At 41.8% G+C, this 24,093-nt stretch overlaps 3 protein-coding genes and 1 long non-coding RNA gene across 6 annotated transcripts in view; 2 read left to right on the top strand and 2 right to left on the bottom strand.

Moving 5' to 3' along the window:
- Positions 1-12,247, top strand: part of LOC108103648 (SET domain-containing protein SmydA-8) — a 54,348-nt gene extending 42,101 nt beyond the window's left edge. For 2 of the 3 annotated variants that reach the window (XM_041818452.1, XM_041818453.1), the window contains exon 2: positions 11,646-12,247. In XM_041818452.1, coding sequence (XP_041674386.1) covers positions 11,646-12,083 — 438 coding nt within the window. In that variant the 3' untranslated portion in view covers positions 12,084-12,247. Of the gene's footprint in view, positions 1-8,802; positions 10,228-11,645 lie in introns of those variants that run through there. The other variant, XM_017209204.2, reaches the window with a different exon arrangement.
- LOC108103632 lies at positions 6,943-8,622 on the bottom strand. The gene is made up of 3 exons (XR_001772240.2): positions 8,006-8,622; positions 7,789-7,921; positions 6,943-7,243 (listed from the first exon to the last, which is right to left on the bottom strand). It is a non-coding gene; the product is annotated as an uncharacterized LOC108103632 (long non-coding RNA).
- Positions 12,248-12,748: 501 nt separating the features above from the next.
- LOC108103647 (monocarboxylate transporter 12) lies at positions 12,749-23,605 on the bottom strand. The gene is made up of 9 exons (XM_017209203.2): positions 23,099-23,605; positions 19,059-19,354; positions 18,094-18,213; positions 17,434-18,035; positions 17,174-17,368; positions 16,983-17,108; positions 13,660-13,990; positions 13,391-13,591; positions 12,749-13,324 (listed from the first exon to the last, which is right to left on the bottom strand). The coding sequence occupies exons 2-9, from the start codon at positions 19,198-19,200 to the stop codon at positions 13,161-13,163; spliced, it is 1,881 nt and encodes a 626-aa protein (XP_017064692.1). The 5' UTR covers positions 19,201-19,354; positions 23,099-23,605; the 3' UTR covers positions 12,749-13,160.
- On the top strand, positions 14,046-16,346 carry LOC108103649 (fatty acyl-CoA reductase wat). Its single transcript, XM_017209206.2, has 6 exons — positions 14,046-14,827; positions 14,900-14,988; positions 15,132-15,241; positions 15,300-15,870; positions 15,929-16,075; positions 16,131-16,346. Exons 1-6 carry the CDS (start codon positions 14,345-14,347, stop codon positions 16,219-16,221), a joined length of 1,491 nt encoding a protein of 496 aa, XP_017064695.1. The 5' UTR covers positions 14,046-14,344; the 3' UTR covers positions 16,222-16,346.
- Positions 23,606-24,093: the final 488 nt, after the last annotated feature.

Raw genomic sequence — 24,093 nt, 5'->3', positions numbered from 1 at the left:
GCGAAATTTGGGCCAAAATTGATTTTCCCAAAATCGAAAATCGAGTGATAGGGGTGGTTAGTATTGGTCGTTAGCAGCACAAAACAGTCGTTCTTTTGGCTGTGCGACTTGTTTTGCCCGAGCTAGAGCTAAAAAACCAAGAATAACGTTGCACATTTCTTTTAAAAATCAGTTTTTTGGGCATAGCAGAGCCAAAAATTGTCCAAATGAGGAATTTAATAACTTGTAGGGCTCGTAACTTGATTGCTATGATTCCCAATTGGTTTGCATTCAAATCTGGGAAACTTCATTTTTGGCCCATTTTTGAAAATTTTTTTTTTTTACCCCTTATCAAAAATGCGAAATTTGGGCCAAAATTGATTTTCCCAAAATCGAAAATCGGGTGATAGGGGTGGTTAGTATTGGTTGTTAGCAGCACAAAACAGTCGTTCTTTTGGCTGTGCGACTTGTTTTGCCCGAGCTAGAGCTAAAATCCCGAAAATAATATTGCAAATTTCTGTTAAAAATCGGTTTCATCAGTTTTCCGCCCTTAAACAGAGCTCGCGCCAAAAAATAAGAACATTAATGATAAAAGCAAGTATAGGGGTGTTAAGAGTCGGTAGTTAGCTGCATAAAACAGTCATTGTTTTAGCCATGTGGCTTGTTTTGACAAAGTCAGAGCTAAGAAACGGCAAGAAAACCGGAATCTATGCTGTAGAAAATCGGTTTTTTGACTTTTTAGCCATTAAATCAGCACTCGCCCTAACGAAATCAGAACACTTCTGATAAAAGTAGGTATAGGGGTTTACAGTTTTGGTTGTTAGCTACATAAAACAGTCGTTCTTTCGGCTGTGCGAATTGTTTTGACAAAGTCAGAGCTAAGAAACGGCAACAAAACCGGAATCTCTGCTGCTAAAAGACGTAACATACTTTCGGGCACAAAAAAAAATCATTTTTTCGGCCATAGCACAGCCAAAAATGGTCCAAATGAGGAATGTAATACCTCGTAGGGCTCGTAACTTGATTGGTATGATTCCCAATTAGTTTGCATTCAAATCTGGGAAACTTCATTTTTGGCCCATTTTTGAAAATTTTGATGATGGTACCCCTTATCAAAAATGCGAAATTTGGGCCAAAATTGATTTTCCCAAAATCGAAAATCGAGTGATAGGGGTGGTTAGTATTGGTCGTTAGCAGCACAAAACAGTCGTTCTTTTGGCTGTGCGACTTATTTTGCCCGAGCTAGAGCTAAAAACCCGAAAATAATATTGCAAATTTCTGTTAAAAATCGGTTTCATCAGTTTTCCGCCCTTAAAACAGAGCTCGGACCAAAAAATAAGAACAATAAAGATAACAGCAAGTATAGGGGTGTTAAGAGTCGGTAGTTAGCTGTATAAAACAGTCATTGTTTTAGCCATGTGGCTTGTTTTGACAAAGTTAGAGCTAAGAAACGGCAAGAAAACCGGAATCTATGCTGTAGAAAATCGGTTTTTTGACTTTTTAGCCATTAAATCAGCACTCGCCCTAACGAAATCAGAACACTTCTGATAAAAGTAGGTATAGGGGTTTACAGTTTTGGTTGTTAGCTACATAAAACAGTCGTTCTTTCGGCTGTGCGAATTGTTTTGACAAAGTCAGAGCTAAGAAACGGCAACAAAACCGGAATCTCTGCTGCTAAAAGACGTAACATACTTTTGGGCACAAAAAAATCAGTTTTTTGGGCATAGCAGAGCCAAAAATGGTCCAAATGAAGAATGTAATACCTTGTAGGACTCGTAACTAGATTGCTATGATTCCCAATTGGTTTGCATTCAAATCTGGGAAACTTAATTTTTCGCCCATTTTTGAAAATTTTGATGATGGTACCCCCTTATCAAAAATGCGAAATTTGGGCCAAAATTGATTTTCCCAAAATCGAAAATCGGGTGATAGGGGTGGTTAGTATTGGTTGTTAGCAGCACAAAACAGTCGTTCTTTTGGCTGTGCGACTTGTTTTGCCCGAGCTAGAGCTAAAAACCCGAAAATAATATTGCAAATTTCTGTTAAAAATCGGTTTTATCAGTTTTCCGCCCTTAAAACAGAGCTCGCGCCAAAAAATAAGAACATTAATGATAAAAGCAAGTATAGGGGTGTTAAGAGTCGGTAGTTAGCTGCATAAAACAGTCATTGTTTTAGCCATGCGGCTTGTTTTGACAAAGTCAGAGCTAAGAAACCGCAAGAAAACCGGAATCTATGCTGCTAAAAGACGTAACATACTTTTGGGCACAAAAAAATCAGTTTTTTGGGCATAGCAGAGCCAAAATTGGTCCAAATGAGGAATGTAATACCTCGTAGGGCTTGTAACTTGATTGCTATGATTCCCAATTGGGTTGCATTCAAATCTGGGAAACTTCATTTTTGGCCAATTTTTGAAAATTTTGATGATGGTACCCCTTATCAAAAATGCGAAATTTGGGCCAAAATTGATTTTCCCAAAATCGAAAATCGGGTGATAGGGGTGGTTAGTATTGGTTGTTAGCAGCACAAAACAGTCGTTCTTTTGGCTGTGCGACTTGTTTTGCCCGAGCTAGAGCTAAAAACCCGAAAATAATATTGCAAATTTCTGTTAAAAATCGGTTTTATCAGTTTTCCGCCCTTAAAACAGAGCTCGGACCAAAAAATAAGAACAATAAAGATAACAGCAAGTATAGGGGTGTTAAGAGTCGGTAGTTAGCTGTATAAAACAGTCATTGTTTTAGCCATGTGGCTTGTTTTGACAAAGTTAGAGCTAAGAAACGGCAAGAAAACCGGAATCTATGCTGTAGAAAATCGGTTTTTTGACTTTTTAGCCATTAAATCAGCACTCGCCCTAACGAAATCAGAACACTTCTGATAAAAGTAGGTATAGGGGTTTACAGTTTTGGTTGTTAGCTACATAAAACAGTCGTTCTTTCGGCTGTGCGAATTGTTTTGACAAAGTCAGAGCTAAGAAACGGCAACAAAACCGGAATCTCTGCTGCTAAAAGACGTAACATACTTTTGGGCACAAAAAAAATCAGTTTTTTGGGCATAGCAGAGCCAAAAATGGTCCAAATGAAGAATGTAATACCTTGTAGGACTCGTAACTAGATTGCTATGATTCCCAATTGGTTTGCATTCAAATCTGGGAAACTTAATTTTTCGCCCATTTTTGAAAATTTTGATGATGGTACCCCTTATCAAAAATGCGAAATTTGGGCCAAAATTGATTTTCCCAAAATCGAAAATCGAGTGATAGGGGTGGTTAGTATTGGTCGTTAGCAGCACAAAACAGTCGTTCTTTTGGCTGTGCGACTTGTTTTGCCCGAGCTAGAGCTAAAAACCCGAAAATAATATTGCAAATTTCTGTTAAAAATCGGTTTTATCAGTTTTCCGCCCTTAAAACAGAGCTCGCGCCAAAAAATAAGAACATTAATGATAAAAGCAAGTATAGGGGTGTTAAGAGTCGGTAGTTAGCTGCATAAAACAGTCATTGTTTTAGCCATGCGGCTTGTTTTGACAAAGTCAGAGCTAAGAAACCGCAAGAAAACCGGAATCTATGCTGCTAAAAGACGTAACATACTTTTGGGCACAAAAAAATCAGTTTTTTGGGCATAGCAGAGCCAAAATTGGTCCAAATGAGGAATGTAATACCTCGTAGGGCTTGTAACTTGATTGCTATGATTCCCAATTGGGTTGCATTCAAATCTGGGAAACTTCATTTTTGGCCAATTTTTGAAAATTTTGATGATGGTACCCCTTATCAAAAATGCGAAATTTGGGCCAAAATTGATTTTCCCAAAATCGAAAATCGGGTGATAGGGGTGGTTAGTATTGGTTGTTAGCAGCACAAAACAGTCGTTCTTTTGGCTGTGCGACTTGTTTTGCCCGAGCTAGAGCTAAAAAACCAAGAATAACGTTGCACATTTCTTTTAAAAATCAGTTTTTTGGGCATAGCAGAGCCAAAAATTGTCCAAATGAGGAATGTAATAACTTGTAGGGCTCGTAACTTGATTGCTATGATTCCCAATTGGTTTGCATTCAAATCTGGGAAACTTAATTTTTGGCCCATTTTTGAAAATATTGATGATGGTACCCCTTATCAAAAATGCGAAATTTGGGCCAAAATTGATTTTCCCAAAATCGAAAATCGAGTGATAGGGGTGGTTAGTATTGGTCGTTAGCAGCACAAAACAGCCGTTCTTTTGGCTGTGCGACTTGTTTTGCCCGAGCTAGAGCTAAAAACCCGAAAATAATATTGCAAATTTCTGTTAAAAATCGGTTTTATCAGTTTTCCGCCCTTAAACAGAGCTCGCGCCAAAAAATAAGAACATTAATGATAAATGCAAGTATAGGGGTGTTAAGAGTCGGTAGTTAGCTGCATAAAACAGTCATTGTTTTAGCCATGCGGCTTGTTTTGACAAAGTTAGAGCTAAGAAACGGCAAGAAAACCGGAATCTATGCTGTAGAAAATCGGTTTTTTGACTTTTTAGCCATTAAATCAGCACTCGCCCCAACGAAATCAGAACACTACTGGTAAAAGTAGGTATAGGGGTTTACAGTTTTGGTTGTTAGCTGCATAAAACAGTCGTTCTTTTGGCTGTGCGACTTGTTTTGACAAAGTCAGAGCTAAGAAACGGCAACAAAACCGGAATCTCTGCTGCTAAAAGACGTAACATACTTTTGGGCACAAAAAAAAATTAGTTTTTTGGGCATAGCAGAGCCAAAAATGGTCCGAATGAAGAATGTAATACCTTGTAGGACTCGTAACTTGATTGCTATGATTCCCAATTGGTTTGCATTCAAATCTGGGAAACTTCATTTTTGGCCCATTTTTGAAAATATTGATGATGGTACCCCTTATCAAAAATGCGAAATTTGGGCCAAAATTGATTTTCCCAAAATCGAAAATCGAGTGATAGGGGTGGTTAGTATTGGTCGTTAGCAGCACAAAACAGTCGTTCTTTTGGCTGTGCGACTTGTTTTGCCCGAGCTAGAGCTAAAAACCCGAAAATAATATTGCAAATTTCTGTTAAAAATCGGTTTTATCAGTTTTCCGCCCTTAAAACAGAGCTCGCGCCAAAAAATAAGAACAATAACGATAAAAGCAAGTATAGGGGTGTTAAGAGTCGGTAGTTAGCTGCATAAAACAGTCATTGTTTTAGCCATGCGGCTTGTTTTGACAAAGTCAGAGCTATGAAACGGCAACAAAACCGGAATCTATGCTGTAGAAAATCGGTTATTTGACTTTTTAGCCATTAAATCAGCACTCGCCCCAACGAAATCAGAACTCTATTGGTAAAAGAAGGTATAGGGGTTTACAGTTTTTGTTGTTAGCTGCATAAAACAGTCATTGTTTTAGCCATGTGGCTTGTTTTGACAAAGTTAGAGCTAAGAAACGGCAACAAAACCGGAATCTATGCTGTAGAAAATCGGTTCTTTGACTTTTTAGCCATTAAATCAGCACTCGCCCCAACGAAATCAGAACACTACTGGTAAAAGTAGGTACAGGGGTTTACAGTTTTGGTTGTTAGCTGCATAAAATAGTCGTTCTTTCGGATGTGCGACTTGTTTTGCCGAAGCTAGAGCTAAAAACCCGAAAATAATATTGCAAATTTCTGTTAAAAATCGGTTTCATCAGTTTTCCGCCCTTAAAACAGAGCTAGCACCAAAAAATAAGAACAATAATGATAAAAGCAAGTATGGAGTTTACAGTTTTGGTTTTTAGCTGCATAAAACAGTCGTTCTTTCGGCTGTGCGGCTTGTTTTGACAATGTTAGAGCTAAGAAACAGCAAGAAAACCGGAATCTATGCTGTAGAAAATCGGTTTTTTGACTTTTTAGCCATTAAATCAGCACTCGCCCCAACGAAATCAGAACTCTATTGGTAAAAGAAGGTATAGGGGTTTACAGCTTTGGTTGTTAGCTGCATAAAATAGTCGTTCTTTTGGCTGTGCGACTTGTTTTGCCCGAGCTATAGCTAAAAACCCGAAAATAATATTGCAAATTTCTGTTAAAAATCGGTTTCATAAGTTTTCCGCCCTTAAAACAGAGCTCGCACCAAAAAATAAGAACAATAATGATAAAGGCAAGTACAGGGGTGTTAAGAGTCGGTAGTTAGCTGTATAAAACAGTCATTGTTTTAGCCATGCGGCTTGTGTTGACAAAATCAGAGCTAAGAAACGGCAACAAAACCGGAATCTCTGCTGCTAAAAGACGTAACATACTTTTGGGCACAAAAAAAAATCAGTTTTTTGAGCATAGCAGAGCCAAAAATGGTCCAAATGAGGAATGTAATACCTTGTAGGGCTCGTAACTTGATTGCTATGATTCCCAATTGGTTTGCATTCAATTCTGCGAAACTTCATTTTTGGCCCATTTTTGAAAATTTTGATGATGGTACCCCTTATCAAAAATGCGAAATTTGGGCCAAAATTGATTTTCCCAAAATCGAAAATCGAGTGATAGGGGTGGTTAGTATTGGTCGTTAGCAGCACATAACAGTCGTTCTTTTGGCTGTGCGACTTGTTTTGCCCGAGCTAGAGCTAAAAAGCCGAAAATAATATTGCAAATTTCTGTTAAAAATCGGTTTCATCAGTTTTCCGCCCTGAAAACAGAGCTCGCACCAAAAAATAAGAACAATAATGATAAAAGCAAGTATAGGGGTGTTAAGAGTCGGTAGTTAGCTAGGTATAGGGGTTTACAGTTTTGGTTGTAAGCTGCATAAAACAGTCATTCTGTTGGCTGTGCGACTTGTTTTGCCCGAGCTAGAGCTAAAAACCCGAAAATAATATTGCAAATTTCTGTCTGAAATAGATTTTTTGATTTTTTAGCAATTATGTCAGAGCTCGCACCAAAAAAGCAGAACAATTATGTTAAATGTAGGTATATGGATTGAAGGTTTTGGTCGTTGGCAGCAGAAAACAGTTTTCGTCAAAACTTGTGGAGAAATTTTAATCCCTTTCCGAAAAGTATGCTAAGATTTTTTAAAACTCCTAACTTTATTCTAATTCGCAGATTAAAATGCCAATATTAGTTTTTTTAATATTTTTATTAAATCGATTTCGCATATTGGATTCTTACATATAAAAACATACATCAGTTACCGCCACTGGAAGATCAAATCCAACGAAGAGGACGACGTCTCCGGTGCCAGATCACAGACCCAGCGACGTATTGGGAGCACTTCATTTTCTGATTTGGGATACCATCATCTATTTTTTTCGAAAAATGGCAAAAATTTTACCTTTCCAACTTTGAATGCAGATCTACAAGAAGATATACATTATTGGCTTAGTCATGGGCAAAGCAATAACATTTTTTTAGGGAAATCGGGACTGACAACATTTTCTATTTTAATGAGGGGTATCTTTTGTTCGAAAATTGGCAAAAAATTAAATTTTCAACCTTAAATGCAGATTTTATAAGAATAAATAAATAAGCTCAACAAGGTATGAAATTCCATATTTGGTCCAGTGTAGGCTGAGTTATGGATAAACAGAATTGTGATTTTGTCTCTCTAGAAAAGAAAACCCCAACCCTTTGGTAATTTGATATGAAGACCAGCTGATTGCTTTTCACTAGACTAGCGCGTTATGAGAACTATTTAGTAGTGAAAGAGAAAACGAGTGTCGTAAAAGTTTACAAATGATTAACGTAAGTCCGCAGAGGAAAAGTCGTGGCAGGACAGTCCCACTTCACCCCAGGACATGTGACAATGCGTGACATTCGCTTCGGAAAATGAACAGGTGGAGAGTGTCCCCTCCATGATTTACATCTATGTCCCCACCTGGTCACGTGCCACGGCGCTCACCTCGTTTTTTGCGGCTGTTGTCCCTGTTCTATTTGTCCCTGAAACACGCAACTCCTTGGCCAGCGATGTCTTAATTTATGTCTCTGCCACACGCACTGCTATATGTAGTTGAAACCATGGAAAGTTGGGTGCACTGAAACTCAAAAAGAAACATTTCGTTAGAAAATAAATAATTTAATATTTAAATGTTTTATAATTTATAATTAATTCAATCTACCTTAAGAAACAGTTAAGATTTATTTATTTATTAGAAAAGGAAAGACTTGTTAAAGGACCCTAAGGAATTTTTAACCAATATTTTTGTCCAGTGCAATGGCGTGGGAGACAAACACGCCTGGTATCAGTGTCGCTGCATCTCCGCAAATAATTTTTCCAGCTGCTTAGATTGCCGTAGGGTGGCGCCAACAGAAAACGATTGGGGATGGGTTATGGGGTATGGGTAATGCTACTATGGCTTCGCTTCACTTTATGGCATCCATAACCAACCGCAGAGCAGACGAAGGAGGGAGGGAATGAGCATGCGGAGAAGGTGGCGGCCACGCTGAGGTGTTTGACGAACAAATTGACAGAGGGAAGTGTTCTTGGATGACTGAATGGCTGATGGCTGATGGCTGATGGCTGCATCAATGTTGTTTCTCTTTACCCGCTTCTGGTCGTCCCAGCCCCCGTATAACCACCCACTGGCGAATCCAATTGAATGCAACAATAGCAACCACAGCAGCGACAACAACAGCAACAACAACAACACAAGCACAAATTGAATAAGAGTCAAAAGCAAAATCCGCTTTGCGTCGTCCCAGCCAAATGTCTCTATTTCCCAGTGGCTCACCAAGTAGCTCGAAGTTCCCGATTTTAAAATCAATTCAATGTTGTTAATTTTCAAATCAAAATATACAATTTTCCTGGCTAAAATGAAAAAGGAATTTTTTGGCCATAATATAGCTTTCAATTTAAATATAAATATTATTTTGAATGTTGAATATTTTTTATTTCTTCAAGATTTTCATATGACAAAATGGTAATTTTGGTTTTCGTAAATGGGAACATTTCGTCGAGTGTGTGTTTTTAGTGTGCGTGTGCCGTGGAAAAAATCATATTTGACTGTTGTCGTTGTTGTCCCCTTGCCCCTGTTGCTGTTGCTGTTGTTGTGCCCCTGCTCCCATTCCCCACCCCCTTTTGCCCTGGTAGATGCCTCTAATTTGTGTTTTTTTAGTTGTGTCTAATGCTCTCCGAGGGCGTCGGCGTGTCCACGTCATAAGCGTCGCTGCTTTGGTGGGTTGGTTCCACTGTCAGCAGTCAGTTGTTGCTGTTGTGCTGGGTGTTGCTGTTGTGCCTGGTGTTGCTGCTGCTGCTGCTCATGTTGCTGCTGTCGTCGCTGTCGGTATATCGCTGCTATTCCCGCATAGACCGCCCAGCTGCGCGGAGACATCTTCAATCGCTGAATTGTTGCGCGTCGCGTTGGTTCGCCGCAGTTCCGTCCGTCTTCCCATCAAAGTTGCCATGTCCAGTCCCCCCCAATCCCCTCGCGGAGGAGGAGGAGACACCACCCTGGCCGCCCTGGGTGCCCATATGGCCCCCTGTCGCAATACCACGCCCGAGCAGTTGGCCCAGCTGATAGACGCCCACTTGGGAGATTTGCGCCAAGAGCAGCCCAACTGGACCATCAGTTCCTCTAAAGTGGCTGGACGCGGGGTGTTCGCCACCAGAGACATTGCCGCCGGCGAGCTAATATTCCAAGAACGAGCCTTGGTCACCGGACCAACGGCCAGGAAGGGCCAGCTTAGCAGTTGCATCTGCTGCCATGAAACCTTACCCCAAACTGGATTTCTTTGCCGACATCGCTGCACCTTGCCTGTTTGTGAATCCTGTTCAGATTCAGAGGAGCACCAGGCAGAGTGCGAGCATTTTCGTCGCTGGCAGCCAAAGGATGTCGATGCGGAGCTGGAGCAGGTGAATCCCCTGTCTTTGCGAATCCTCACTGCAGTTAGGGTCTTTCATTTGGGAAAGGAACAACGGCATTTGGTGGACGCCATGCAGGCGAATGCCGAGCGGGCTTACCGGCGAGAGATCATCAAGGCTGCCCAGTGCTTTCGAAACTTTCCCACCACGGATCGGGTGTTCATGGACCAGCTCTTCCGGATTGTGGGTGTGCTGAACACGAATGCCTTTGAGGCTCCCTGCCGCTCTGGTGGTCACGAGACGCTCCTGAGGGGTCTGTTTCCGCTGACGGCGATCATGAACCATGAGTGCACCCCAAATGCGAGTCACTACTTCGAGAACGGGCGATTGGCAGTGGTGCGAGCAGCGAGGGATATTCCCAAGGGTGGCGAGATTACCACCACCTACACAAAAATCCTTTGGGGCAATCTCACCCGGAACATCTTCCTTAAGATGACCAAGCATTTCGCTTGCGACTGCGCCCGGTGCCACGACAATACTGTGAGTACGGATTATTGGAAAACGCGGTCTCGTGATATTATTGCTAGGAAAAAATCTTCTTCCCGTTTTCTTGTCGTCAACTTAACTCCTTCTTCACTTTTTGATTTAGCTTAGCTATAACTTTAACTTAAAACTTCTTAAGTATTTCTCTATGCGAAATCCTGTATATATAACTTTTTATGTCAGAACACCCAGATAAAGTATCATCTCTGATAGAAGTTGAATATCTTTACTTTGACCTCTTTTACCCAGTAATTTAGTAATTTATAGCTACCCTATAGTAAAGCTGCTTGTTGGTATTTTCGGTAAGAGCTTTGATGGGATCTACATTTTGAGTTCTAAATTTAACGAATAACGCTCTAATAAAACATTTTTATTAAGAGCTTTTGAGTTTAATTATATATTCTAGCTGAAGACCAGACATTACAATGAATTTGCAATATCAGGCCTTTAAAGTTCTTGAGCATCGTCGATCATGTGTAACAGATACTAATCCCGAAATCCAGGTTCTTCAAATATTATATCAGAAAAATGTAATATAAGATGAATATTTAAATAACACAAAGGTACTTTTTTATTTAAGGCCAGAGTATCCGCCAGATAGACAACTCCATCCCGAAAAAAGCCTTAAGAGCATCACAATCTTTCGGCCCCAAAACAAAAAGCAATTATTGAAATTTGAAAAACATTTCACTTAAATTTCGACGAAATTTCTTGGCCAACGTCGATGTCAACGACGCTCTAAAACTATGGGTGTGTAGGGTTGTGTGCGGTATATATACGATCCACATATCCGGCCATATCTATTTATGTGGCCGCTCTTTTGCCGCTCTGGGATATGTTGAATAATGGCCTCTGGCGTTGGCAGTGGCCGCTGGCCAGGCCACCTGACACAAATGCGTTCCCTAATTAAATTAGTTCTATGATTTGCATCAACCAGGGCCCAGTGGCGCCAAAAGGGGGCAAAATATGCCAACCACGCAAAACTCTCTTGACCGTTTAATCAGTTTTTATGGCTACCTGATGGAAAATGTCCTTATCAAAGTTGAATTAAAGCTCGAAGGCAAGGTGGTTTTATGAAAATAGAAATAAGGCTTTGCGATTCGTCTACAAATTTAAAGAATTGGTATACAATATCTACTTTTTAAGTACCAAGAAATCAGTTTAATTTTAAGATTCCAAAGCATATATTAGAGGTCCATTGATCCAATTTTAATGCTACTGACACACATACACAGCCCTCAAATTACCATGAGCATGACACACCGAATGCTAATTTCGATTCCGATTAAAAGTTTAATGAACTGAACGCCGTGAATGGACAGAGGCGGACATTGAACCAGACATATCTTTGATACCCAACATTTTCTCACCATCCGCCCGATAATCCACTGATCTTTTAACTATTCTTCTTGTAGGAGAACGGAACTTATTTGTCGGCGCTTTTTTGCCGGGAGCAGGGCTGTCGGGGTCTGGTGATCCCCGTCCAGACCCGTACATTGCAGCCGGATTGGCGGTGCATCACATGCGAGAACGTATTCCCGCACTCGAAGATGGCCAAGTACCAGGACTTCGCCTTGAACACCATAAACAATCGGATTAACTCGTGCAGTGTACAGGACATGATCCACTTCATCAACGATCTGTGTCCGCGATTCTGTCCATCCTCGAACTATGTGTTGATCGAGGCCAAGCTGAACGTCATCTGGCGAATGACGCGGTTCGACCGGGAGGAATACACGCCGGAGGAGATGGGCCACATGGATCGCTATCGCGAGGAGGTTTTGGCCATACTCCACAAGCTGGGAGCCGGGGAGTGCACCCTAAAGAAGCTGATCACTGGGGAAATTCAGTAGGAGGGAGATCCTCCCCTGAACTTGTGAATAACTATTTTTTTTGAGTGTGATTGAGTGAGTGCTTTTGTCAAAGAATGACTGTTTTTGGGCTCAATGCCCTTTTGTTGCTATTTTATTCTTAGTCACTTAAGGAAAACAATAAACACTGAACTATGTCTATTTAACAAATTCGTTTTTTAAATGGTAGGCACACCCCTACTCGGGAACGCCTCTGTCCCTTAGGCAATAAATATGAAAAGCCAACCAGCCACGAAGATCGCCGATCTGCGATTAACCAACAAGTTGAAAATTGCTGTGATACAAATTCTGAAATGTCTCATTATTCTGGGTATTTCTTTTATGAGATTATTTTGGCAAGGCATACTATCTAACAATCTCTTGTCGAAAGGCACTGAGCATTATCTATATGGCGTGTACGGCACATAAACAAGCGATAAACCCTAACAAATTGAGTGAGCAAAAATACATTTATTATTTAGTATATATTGAATCGTGAATCGTAAGTATGCCAAAAAATCATCATGTCAATGTCCATCGGAAAATCTATGGATCTTTAAAGATTAAAATTGTTACCATTCAGCTTAAAAGATTTTCGTATTAAGCATAGGCTGGTCTTCTTCCTAACAAATCCACCTCTTACGGCTTCCAAACAAACAGTCTTGTCGTTTGTTGTTGTACAAAAGCTTTCTTTAATGGCATATACACAGACACACACACGCACAGGCATACAGTCATAATAGAATAACAATAGATTTTCTAGTACACTTTGTTATTGATGTACATAATATATAGGTATACATTTGCATGCATTTGCAATGAAGGTTTTTATGGGAATGGGATGTAGGGCGTGGGGCGAGGAATGAGGGGCCAGGGAAAGGTTTCTATACATAAATAATCAGATATGCTCTAGCTGTGGCATACACTCGCACATAAATGTCTGGCCTAGGTCTAGGACTTAATCTAACCAAGTGTCGTGTGCATCAGTATATCTCTAGATTTATAGTTACAATAGAAAAAAAACAAAAAAAAATAGAAATGAACAAAAAACAAGGGGCGGAGGATGAAGTGGGTGGATTACTAACTTAGGGCTAGGTGTTCAACATGGTGCTTTTGCTCCAATTTGGCGGCCTGGTGTCGTTGGAGCGGCGGAATAATGAACATCACTAATCCACTAATGGCGATCATAAGTCCGGCCATCAGGAAGGCAGGCGCATACGAGTCCGTCAAATCGTACATCCAGCCTGCGGAGCAAACCAATCAAAGATCGTTATCAATTTGCAACACCTAATTAAAAACTTTCGACTTACCTCCGATGGGTGGACCAATAAAGCTGGCAATACCCTGGAAGAGCAGCAGCAGCCCGAAGGCATTGGTCAGCTTGTCGAGCCCCAGCAGGTCCACCAGGATGACCGATGTCAGACCTACATAGGCACCGATTGTGAAGCCAAAAACAATGCAGTAGAAGGACAGGGATTGGTAGTCATGGCAGAGCGACACCATGGAAGTGGCTAAACAAATGGAAAATCAGGACAAGGTTAGACCCTTAGGTTGGACTAATGAGGAACTACAAACTCACCAATTCCGCAGGCGGTGAGGCAGACATTGTAGACCAGCAGGCGGTTAACCCACGGCTTGTCCGATATGTAACCCAGGATTATACGGCCCACTGTGTTGGCCACGCCAATCGTGGCTAACAAATGGCTGGCCTCTTTCTTGGAAATTTCCAAGGTCTCCGCATATGCCGCCACATAGAGATACGGAATATTGAAGCCTATGCTCGTACAAAAATTGGACACGGAAAAGATCAGGAATATCATGTCCTTCAGCAGCGAGAAATTCATCATCTCGGCGAACGTGTCGCGGGTCTCCTTGGAACACGTGATGCAGCCACAGCATTTGGTTTCCTCCTGAAAATGTTAAAGTGGATTAGCAGATCTCACAATAATGGACTCTACTCCTCTATAATTTACTAACTACACTATCTAGCTAGGCAAGAAAGAATTGCAGAACGGTCAACAGATTTAGCCAAGTATTTTTGACCAGAAAGTTTTGGGATTGTCAACTCGTCAACTTCTTGCCATGACACCCCAGTCGAATTGGGCGCGAAATTAGCATGGAAATTTAATGGGGAAGCTTATGTTAACCAAATTACAGCGTAATGAATATGCGTGATCGTTCAGTTAAGCGGATTGACCACCGGAGCCGCTTTCCAGTGTTGTGTGAGCACTGGTCAGTGATTCACAGTACACCATACAGTGGACATGGAGGAGTTCTTCGAAGACACCGAGATATTCGTGACGGGCGGATCGGGAGTGGTAGGCAAGGCGCTAATCGAAAAGCTACTGCGGTCCTGCAATGTACGACGCATATATATACTCCTGCGTCCTCGAAAGCAACTAACGGCAGAGCAGAGGCTCCTCCGACTACGCCAGGCCACTGTTTTCCATGTGCTGGCCGTCGAGAAGCCACATGAGCTAGATAAAATAGTGGCGGTGCCTGGAGATGTCTCCCTGCCAGGACTGGGCATCCATCCAACGATGATGCAGCGTATGAATAAGGTTTCCCTGGTGTACCACTGTGCGGCTACCGTGCGTTTTGATGAGCCACTCCGTGTGGCTTTACGGCTGAATGTAGGTGGCACCTTTGAGGCTCTCAAGTTCGCAGAGACTCTGCCCAATTTGAGGGCCTTCGTCCACGTATCCACCTTCTACAGTAATCCCTATTTGAAGCGGGTGGAGCCTAAGGTGGGTTGGTTGGTGTTTCAAGATAGCCTTGTCTTGCTTCTGTTTCTGACTCTGTGACTTTGATACTTGCAGTACTACTCCTCGCCGATGGACTGGCAACAGTGTCTACGTCTGCTCGATGAAGTCCCAGACGATGGGATGCTCAATGCCCTCACAAGAAAGTAAGTAGAAAACGGGGAAACAGGGAAACGGGAAACCAGAGAAGAATATACAAGGCTACCGATCTGTATTTTTATCAGGATTCCATTTAAAGGATTCTATATAATGTTCTATTGTTTGGTTCTCCCATGACTTCTTGTCCCAGGTTGATTGTGGGCTTCCCCAACACGTATACCTTCACTAAAAACCTGGCTGAATCCTTGGTGAATGAATACCGCCATCGCTTGCCGGTAATAGTGTACCGTCCATCCATAGGTATTCAAAGGTTCCTAAATGTATCTTAAACGCAGATTTATAAAGAATAATCTTCTAGTTCTTTTTGCGGTGGACGACCCATCGCCTGGTTTTTCACCCTCTTTGATGGGAGCCATGGGACTGTTCGCATTAGTGGGCGCTGGAATCCTGAAGACCGTTTACCTGGGCAGGGACATTCGTCTGGACATCACGCCGCAAGACATTGGCATCAAGAGTATGTTGTGCTACACAAAGCGGGGTTACGAGATCTATAAGCAGGGTCCTCCAGCCGAGCTACCTGTTTACCTATCCTCCTCCTGCACCCACGTGCCGCACACTTTTACTCAGATTGCCGAGCAGATGGATACGCTGGACCTGTGGAAAGATGTTGCCTTCGAAAAGAACCTGATGATACCAGGTTGTCACTACACAGACAGGCGATGGGTCTATCAGTTCCTCGTCTTCACTAAACAGATTTTGCCCGCCATGATCATCGATCTGCTCCTGAGAATCTTTGGACAGAAGCCAGTACTGATGAGTGCGGTTCGTAAGGCATACCAAACGCTGGAGGTGATGCAGCCCTTCATGTTCAACAACTACGACAGTCCCGGGGTAACTGACATGGAGATATTGTACAAGGAGAATAAGGGGTAAATGGGAAACATCGCGGGGAGTCGGATATTCCTCTCAAACCCTTTTTTATTCCAGCACCGCTTTTAATTTAGATGCCTTCCACCATCCGGATATCCATGGCCTGGTTATTAAATCCTGCGGGGAAATGCTCTTTAGTATCCGAACGCATTTACTTCGGGAAGATCCAAAAACCCTGAAACGCTCCGTTTTCATCCTAAGGACGTGAGAACTACCTCTTCTTTTGAGATATAATTGTCTTTATATAAAATCCTTTCAGCAAGGTTATCCTCTACCGGTTGTTCCGCATATTTCTGCTCTACAAACTCGTGCTCTGGATCTGGGCGAGATTTTTGACGCAGCTTCTTTAGATAATATTCATAATATTACTTTTATTTTGTTACATCATAGTTTCATTTTTTTTTTTTGGTAATCTAAGGCGTGTCGAATTTGAAGTCAGTTCATTAAAAATATATTTTGTTGTGTTGATAAATTATGGCGGATTTTAGTGATATGGAAGAAGAGATGGATCGCCCGGAGGAAGGCCTGATCAGGGTTCTTGAGGATAAAAATAACACAAATTCCAATTTCCCTAAATGGCAGCATATTTATCGCTCGGTTCTAAAAGTTCTACGGCCTGGATCGGTACATTGGTTCCTGTTAAACTGCTTCCTTGCAGTGCTGGTCGTTATCTTTTTTGGAATCATTCACCATGACCACAAAAGTATTGAGTGTCCCATCACAGAAGTCTCTCGAATCGACCAGATTAAATCATTCTTCGTAGAGCTGCGCTGTTATTTGTCAAATGACTGTCGCCACACTAAGCTGTGGTTCTCTGACCGAAAGCTTAAACCGAAGCAATACACTTTTAGGTTCTTCGGATGGACTTATTAATTTTATACCAAGTGATCGATAAAAACCTATTTATATTTTTAAACCAACTTACTTTAACATTTACATGAATTCCGAAGTGAAAAAGTTATTCTGAAGAAATTCAAACTGCAAATTTGGAAACCAGTTTAAGGAACCCAATAACAAAGTGAGTCCTAAGCTAACTAACTAAATGATGTTTCTTCTACTATATAACGTTCTAAATATTTCGAATTTTTTATGAACAGGTTAAAGAGCTCACCTGACTCTGTGATACACTGTTGTTCTGGCGAAGGGATCCGTACCGCTTGATAACGCCGGATCCGGACATGGAGCGGTTGAGGTCGTTTCTGGAGCTCACATAGTCAGGCAGATTGTGAAGGGAACCCTGGATAAAAAGATGCAATACTATTAGTTTCAAAATTACATGGACATCGGGATAGGGAGGCACACCTGATAGAGGGCATCAGGCCGATACATGGTCCCACTGGCACTCTTTTCGCGATGAGCATCCCTCAAAGGAGTTAGCTGCAACTGGCTGTGGCATTTGCGGGCAATGTCATCGTTGCTAGTGCTCTTCACCACCGCCTGCGGTGGGGTCACCAAAGTGGGTCCCTGCCCATTGATGGCGCCATTCGAGTTATTGTTCTTTAATATACAAATTAGTAATTAAATTCCAAAAAGAAGGAGGACCCTTTGTATGCTAGACTCACCAAACTGGGCTTAAGGTTGTGACCGACACTGTTGGATCGGCAGAGAGCGCCGCCTGATACCGGAGTATCTGTGCGCTGTGGAAGCTGCAGGTACTGATCCTTGGGTGGAACCTTCAGGGGCTCCAGTTCCGCCGGCGTGGTATTCTGATCGATGATAGCCGACTTCTTGCCCAACTTGGGAGTGCTCGGCGTGTTTGGTGGTGTGTTTGGAGGTGCCTCCAGCTCCAGTGGCCGAAACATTGCCCCAAAGATGATACAGTTTAGCACGATTCCACCCATAATCAACATTGCTCCACGCCATCCGAAACTTCCAATCAGATACTCTGTTAGAGGAGCAAAGATAAAGGTGCCCAATCCGGACCCGCAAACAGCGATTCCTGTGGCCAGAGATCTTCGGGCCTCAAAGTACTGAGTAACACTCACAATGGCCGGCAAATAGATAAGCCCGAAACCCAAGCCCGTTCCAAATCCGATCGTAATAATCAGCGTTAGGACATTCTGGGCGAATATGCTGACGATGATGCAACCGGCAGCCAAAATGGCACCTGCAATGGTAACTGCTCGACATCCATATCTATTCACGAACGATGAACTGATCGGTCCTGCAAGTATATATAGTTTTTTTAATCGATTCATTAAATATCCAAAGAGTTAACTTACCGGATGAGAATGTTACGCCCACCATTATAGAAGCAATCCATGCCGTGTAACCTTTGCCCTCGTTGAAGTATTCCAGGAACTCATTGTAAAACATGCCAAAGGAGTATGTCATGCCATCGGCTGTGGAAAAAGATTAGATACAGACATTAGAAGATGCCGTAAAGTAGGTCCCAAAAGTCTTAAACCCCACCAAAAGTGGATTTCGTTCGATCAAACTGGTTACCAAGCGTTTGGCTCTTTGACAGGGCCGTAAATCAGTTTAGTTGGCAATTAATTACGGCTCCCAATTTTATCAGTATCCCTCACCACTCTACTGTAGCCCCCGGACCAGCAATCGGTAACTATTTCCGTGGCTAGGTAATTACAGCCAAAACGGCGATAAGATTATCGGCTAGGTATCGACGGACTGGACACTTGCCCACAATTATCATCCAATTGATAGTTGTACGGCTCAAGTGGCGGCTGTACTCCAGCTCGCAGCTCCACTACCCTATTCTCCTCGTAAATCAGCAAGGCTATGCAGCGTATTATGTTTGGACCTTGTCGATTATTTCAGCTCCCAATCTATCCCGGCTGAACACCCTGATTTGCGGCGATTAGAGTGACTTAAATATTTACGATCCCCCAAAATCCATGAAATACTCAAATTCTTTTATTCCCTTCCACTTCGGTTGCCGGGTCAGTCCAAGGCTGGTGGGCTTGATTTATTGCAGCCGTAAAGGTGCCAGAGGCATAACTACTGGACGGAGTCACCAGTTGATCAAGTCCTTCACCAGTGAAAACCCGAAGGGCACAACCGTGGCTTAATTGAAACTCAAAACGGTGGAGGCACTTCCATTGCCAATCTTGAAATCGCCTGCTGAATACCCTGCGTTCGTTTCGAAGGATGAACTAATGATAATCTTGATGATTGCTCTATTTCCCCTGTAGAAGCTCCTGTATTCTACTAATTGACTTTAACTTACTGACTATATGTATCATGAAGGAGCCGAAGACCACCACCCATCCCCATCCACCGTCCGGCGGAGTGGGCTGTCGCTCGAGATCCATATCACAGGTCTCATTCTGTTGCTGGGATTTTCTGCGAGTTGGCGGTCCGTGAACCATGTTTTTCGTATCGCTCTAGGCTTATTGCTCCGGTTGCCGAATGGACCTTGACCCGACTGTAGCTCTCCTCTCCCCCCTGGTGGCACCTGCTGCTGGTTCTGCTGCTCCTGCTGCTGGATATTCCACTTAAAGCCAGCCGCTCATGTTGCGCCAACTAAAACGAGAGAGATTGGATGTGCAATTAGAAACAAGTCACTTTTCTTGTCAGGAAAGTCATGTGCCCCTCGCCCAGCTTTAAAATTGGGAAAACACGTGATGAAGAGGATGTTGTCGTTGTGCCTCGGGGGTTGTTGTTGCTATTGCGTCTGCCCCGATTATCAGAATTCATTGAACCTCCTAAAAACAGCTAAACAGATTTGTTTCTATATACGACAACAAATGTATTATTTTTGGAGAGATTACAAATTACAGAATAATACGAAATATCTGCGCACTTTTCAAGTCTAAAAATATACATTGTGGAAATTTATATTTTCTTCAAAAATTAATTAGTAACTTATTTATCGAAATGTCACATTTAACATTTCGAAATTAAGTTTCATCTTTTCGGGTTATTATTGAGATTATTATTACTTATTTATGTTTAATTAAATCAAATTTAAAAGCTTTTAATAAATATTTTAATGATGTGCCAAAGGCAAGCAAACCAAATCAAAGCGGTTATCAGACTCTCAGTCACCTCTTGACCCGAGCACCCAGACCGCCCCCTCCTCATTAGCAAACTCTCTATTATCACCGTTATTTGGCAGATTTCACTTACAATTCCATTGTCCGGCGATCGTATAAACAAAAATCCGAAATGGGCGAAAGGGGCGGTAACCGGAGGGATAGGGATTAATATACTAAAGTATATATGTATTACGGCACTTGGGCGTGCCTTATCAGTTCAGAAAAACAACCGACTATAGAAGATCGGAGCTCAACGGTTTGCCATTTGGACCCCCAGCAATCAGCACGGAAAGTCTTTCGTTTATGCGGCTTAAAAGTTATGAACACTTACAGCTCCTTAGCGTATTAGCCTTGACCCGTCATAAATTTCATTTGTTTGTTTTTAATACCATAGGTTTTTAGCAAAAATTTCATTAATTCCCGGAGACTTTTAGCCACTTCAGACAACTCTAATCATTGGCCAAGGTGCGAATTACTTTCGTTTATTGTGCTGATTGTTTTGTTTTGTTCTCGCCTCTTCAGCTGCAGCACACAAAAAGATACGGAATATCGAATATAGAATATATAGACCACATACGAGTATATGCACATTTATCTCCAGCAAATGCTGCCGCTGAATCGCCGTTGTTATGGCTGCGTTTTTGTGAAGTGAAAACAAAGCGCAAAAGTTGCAACAATGCCGCAGATAATTGTGACGTGATAAAGAAGACTGAGCAAAAACAAATGCTGCTTCACTATTTCGAAAGCCGTATCAGCAAGTACTTGATATGCTCACACATTGCAATGAAAGCCAGGCATGAACAAAAGCTAGAGCTGAACCTAAAATTGATTAGAGGCGAACAATCGAATCGTGGTCGACCGGGAGGGGGGCGTAACAAAGTGGCATATGGCACATAGTATATACCCGCACTAAGTCAACAGGAAGCGCATCTCCAACTCATATGGCATGATTCATCCGTCGGTGTCGCTCTTTTGTGCAATCAGTGGCAATTAAAACAAAATAAAATCAAATCAAACGCTAGATGAGAGCCGCCAACTTTTACCTCTAGAACCCCAAGAGATTCGGCAATATCATAGTTGACCATGACTTTCAGGCGTTACGCTTAAAAACAAAAAAATCTACTAATCGCCGACAAAGAGATTGCGCATACGCAACGTTGGCGGCGTTGACTAAAAGAAATTACGTTCTACACGAAATTTATCATTAAATATCCGCCCACTTGACCCCAACTCATCTGATACACAAAGTATAAGCTCGTCAGTTAAGGGACTTAAGCCTTGAAGACAACTAAATAAAGGAGCAGTATGAGAAAGTTGTGAGACTGATCTCCTTATGAATTCTTCCCAGTCTTTTTTCCGTATTGAACTCTTAAAAGTAATCTATGAACCAGTTGCTAACTGGATCGTTTAATCGGACAATTACTGCTAAATTCTACTATATGTATATGTGTCCCCCTTCAGTTGTTTATCTTGCACTTTCGCCTGGCAACGACACCAATGCCCCTCCTCAAAAAGCGATAGCACTCAGACTGGATGCACCCAGTCACCCAGCCAGCGAATGGAGGGCACCGCGAGGAGACTTTGCCCTTGACCCATCTGCATTATGAGTGCGAAAGCCGAGTGATAGTCCCAAAAATGTGTCAAAATGTGCGCAGTAAGCAAAATGCAATATCAGCAGAGGTAAAAGAAAGAAAAAAAAAGCAAGAACAACACGAACTGTTCGATTACGTGAGTGCACTGAAAATAATTTCGATGTTTTCTAAAAGAAATTATCATATTAAAACTAAACAATTCAGTTACTTATTTTACTAGTTATTTGATTAATTTTAAGTATACAATTTACGGTTTGCAATATCTCAATTAAAGTATTAAACTGTCGAAATAATCCACAGATTAGTCGAATTTTTTTTTTGGTGTAGGGACATTTTTATTGTTTTGGTTTCTGTTTCTGTTATTGTTTTTGTTTTCCCTGGTAAGATTGCAGCTAGCAAGCATTGATGGCTAGGCAAGTGTCATTGAACCACCAACAGCAAAACAACTGAATGCGACTTGCCAAATAAAAGAAGCGATACCAAAGCTGATGATAGAGAAAACTGTGAAAATGTGACATGCTAGGAATGCGAGGGATTCACCCCCAGCATATATTTTCCGATTCCAGTTCTTAGCTCTTTAATTATAGGTATAATTAGAATGGCTTGATTATGTCCCCAACAGCCTTTGTCTTTTCAGATTTATGGTTCGATTATCCTTGTCCGGTTTAAACTGCATCTCAGCTGGAAAAGCTCTCCGTCGGTTAGTCGCACTGTTTATTATGAATTTAATTCACTTTGCTTGACACTAAATGAATTTTAGCTTTGCGGTCACGGATTTTTAATTGCCTTGGCCTTGGACTTACTTTGTGTTCACTTCCCAGTCGGAATCCCCGATCCCCCGCAATCTCCCATTAATCAGATGCACCTGACCAGGCTGTTGAACCTGGTCAGGGTAAGATACTGACCCACTAACCGGATTGAACGGGCTACGTATAGATTGCATTGTATACATTCCAGGGAAAACGAGGAACGCGCTTGCAGTTGGGTTGCCAGGGGGAGAAAACTGGGAGCTTTTCTTGCATTTTCTCCTTTTTGATTTTGGTTGCCTAGTAAATTTCATTAACTTCGATTATTTTATTACCATCTTTTTAAGTTTAACTTTCTCAAAAGCTTGCATTCTAAATAAATCATTTGCTTATTAACAACCTTTTACTCTAAATTGCTCCCCCTGATACTCCCTTAATATTTATGTATGTACATATGTACACCTCTGTTTAATCTCTCTATTTACCACTGATCCCGATCAATCAATTTCTCAACGATCTTGTCAACATGGCCTTAAACCTTCGGATTTAGTCGATATCAGTATCGATCACGGCCACCTGTTAAGCGAATAAGGGGGAAGGGTAACGAAGACACTTTCTGTATTTCTCTCCCACGATCTATGTCTATAGGCACACTAAATAAAAATAATAGAAAGAAACCGAAAAAGAAACAAATCCGTTTAAAAATAGTTCGTCGAAAAGTGCATTCATGATATTCGATGGATTTTCTTGTTTCTTTTTCTCCGTCTCCAGGGCGATTGGGTTTTGCTTGTGAGGGTAAACACGGGGGATGATCCGATCAGATATGGGAATTACGACATGGAGCACGTAATACTACAGTTAGTCCCGCCTTATCTGATCCAGTCGACTTACCTTTCCGATTGTGTATTAAGTGCGTCTCCTATTTGGTAATTATTTTGTGACTGCCCGCACTCTTCTGCTTTGTTTCCTTGTGTCTTACTTTATTTATTGCCAAAGTGTGCGAATATTTTTACGACTTTGTTGACAATTTTTGTTCTTTGCGTTACAGTTGCAATTGTCCAATCGTTGAGATTATGGAACGCTCGGGGCGCTGAGTGTTCAATAAAACTGAATGAATTGACTTCGATCGGATCGCACTTTAATTATGGCGCTCAGCTCACAGGGTCCTTAATAGCTGGTCACACCAAATAAGACCGTGCCACATATGTCCTTTTTGGTCACACTAAATGTTAACTAAAACGGTTTAAACACGGACTAAAGCTTGTCACTGATTGTTCTTCTATTTGATTGATTCAATGTTTTTATTTATTCCTAAATTCCGGGAGCGTGACAATTATACTTTTTTTTCGGCGAGACGCAACCGATGTCGCCGTTAGCAGGCGACCAAATAAAATTAAATGCGAACTGTGTAAGAGCAAAACGCCGAGCAGACCGAAGAAGGAACGGCGGCAAAGAAAAAGCAAACACTGAAAAACACTCTCCTCTCCGGCTTTCTCGCACCGCGCTCTCTCTTTTCGTCCGGCTCTTGGTCGCTTATCAGTGGTCAGCACCGCTGGAAAAGAGCACATATGGAGAGTATTATATGGAGAATTTTGGAAGGGAGAGCGTTACCTAGTGATCGGAGTCAATCCGCTTTGAATTATAGAACCCTTATCAGTTTATAATTTTTTGTACAGGTTTTTTGTGCTTCCAAATGTTGTCCACAGGCAAATAACACGGGGTTTTCTGGCGGGCGGTGGACCTGGGAGGGGGTCTCGAATGCTTATGGCTTTCTGGGCAGAGTGTTAAATATTAATTAACAAATTTGCTCGAGTTGAACTGTGCGTAAAACGAAATCACAACGGCCATAACAAGAAAATACAATCATAACAAATTTGAAGCAAGCA

The sequence above is a fragment of the Drosophila eugracilis genome, unplaced genomic scaffold, assembly GCF_018153835.1.
Source record: "Drosophila eugracilis isolate 14026-0451.02 unplaced genomic scaffold, ASM1815383v1 contig_2167, whole genome shotgun sequence".
Classification (NCBI taxonomy): Eukaryota; Metazoa; Arthropoda; class Insecta; order Diptera; family Drosophilidae; genus Drosophila; species Drosophila eugracilis.
The sequence above is the reverse complement of the archived record's forward strand: the minus strand, read 5'-3'. Positions and strand labels throughout refer to the sequence as shown.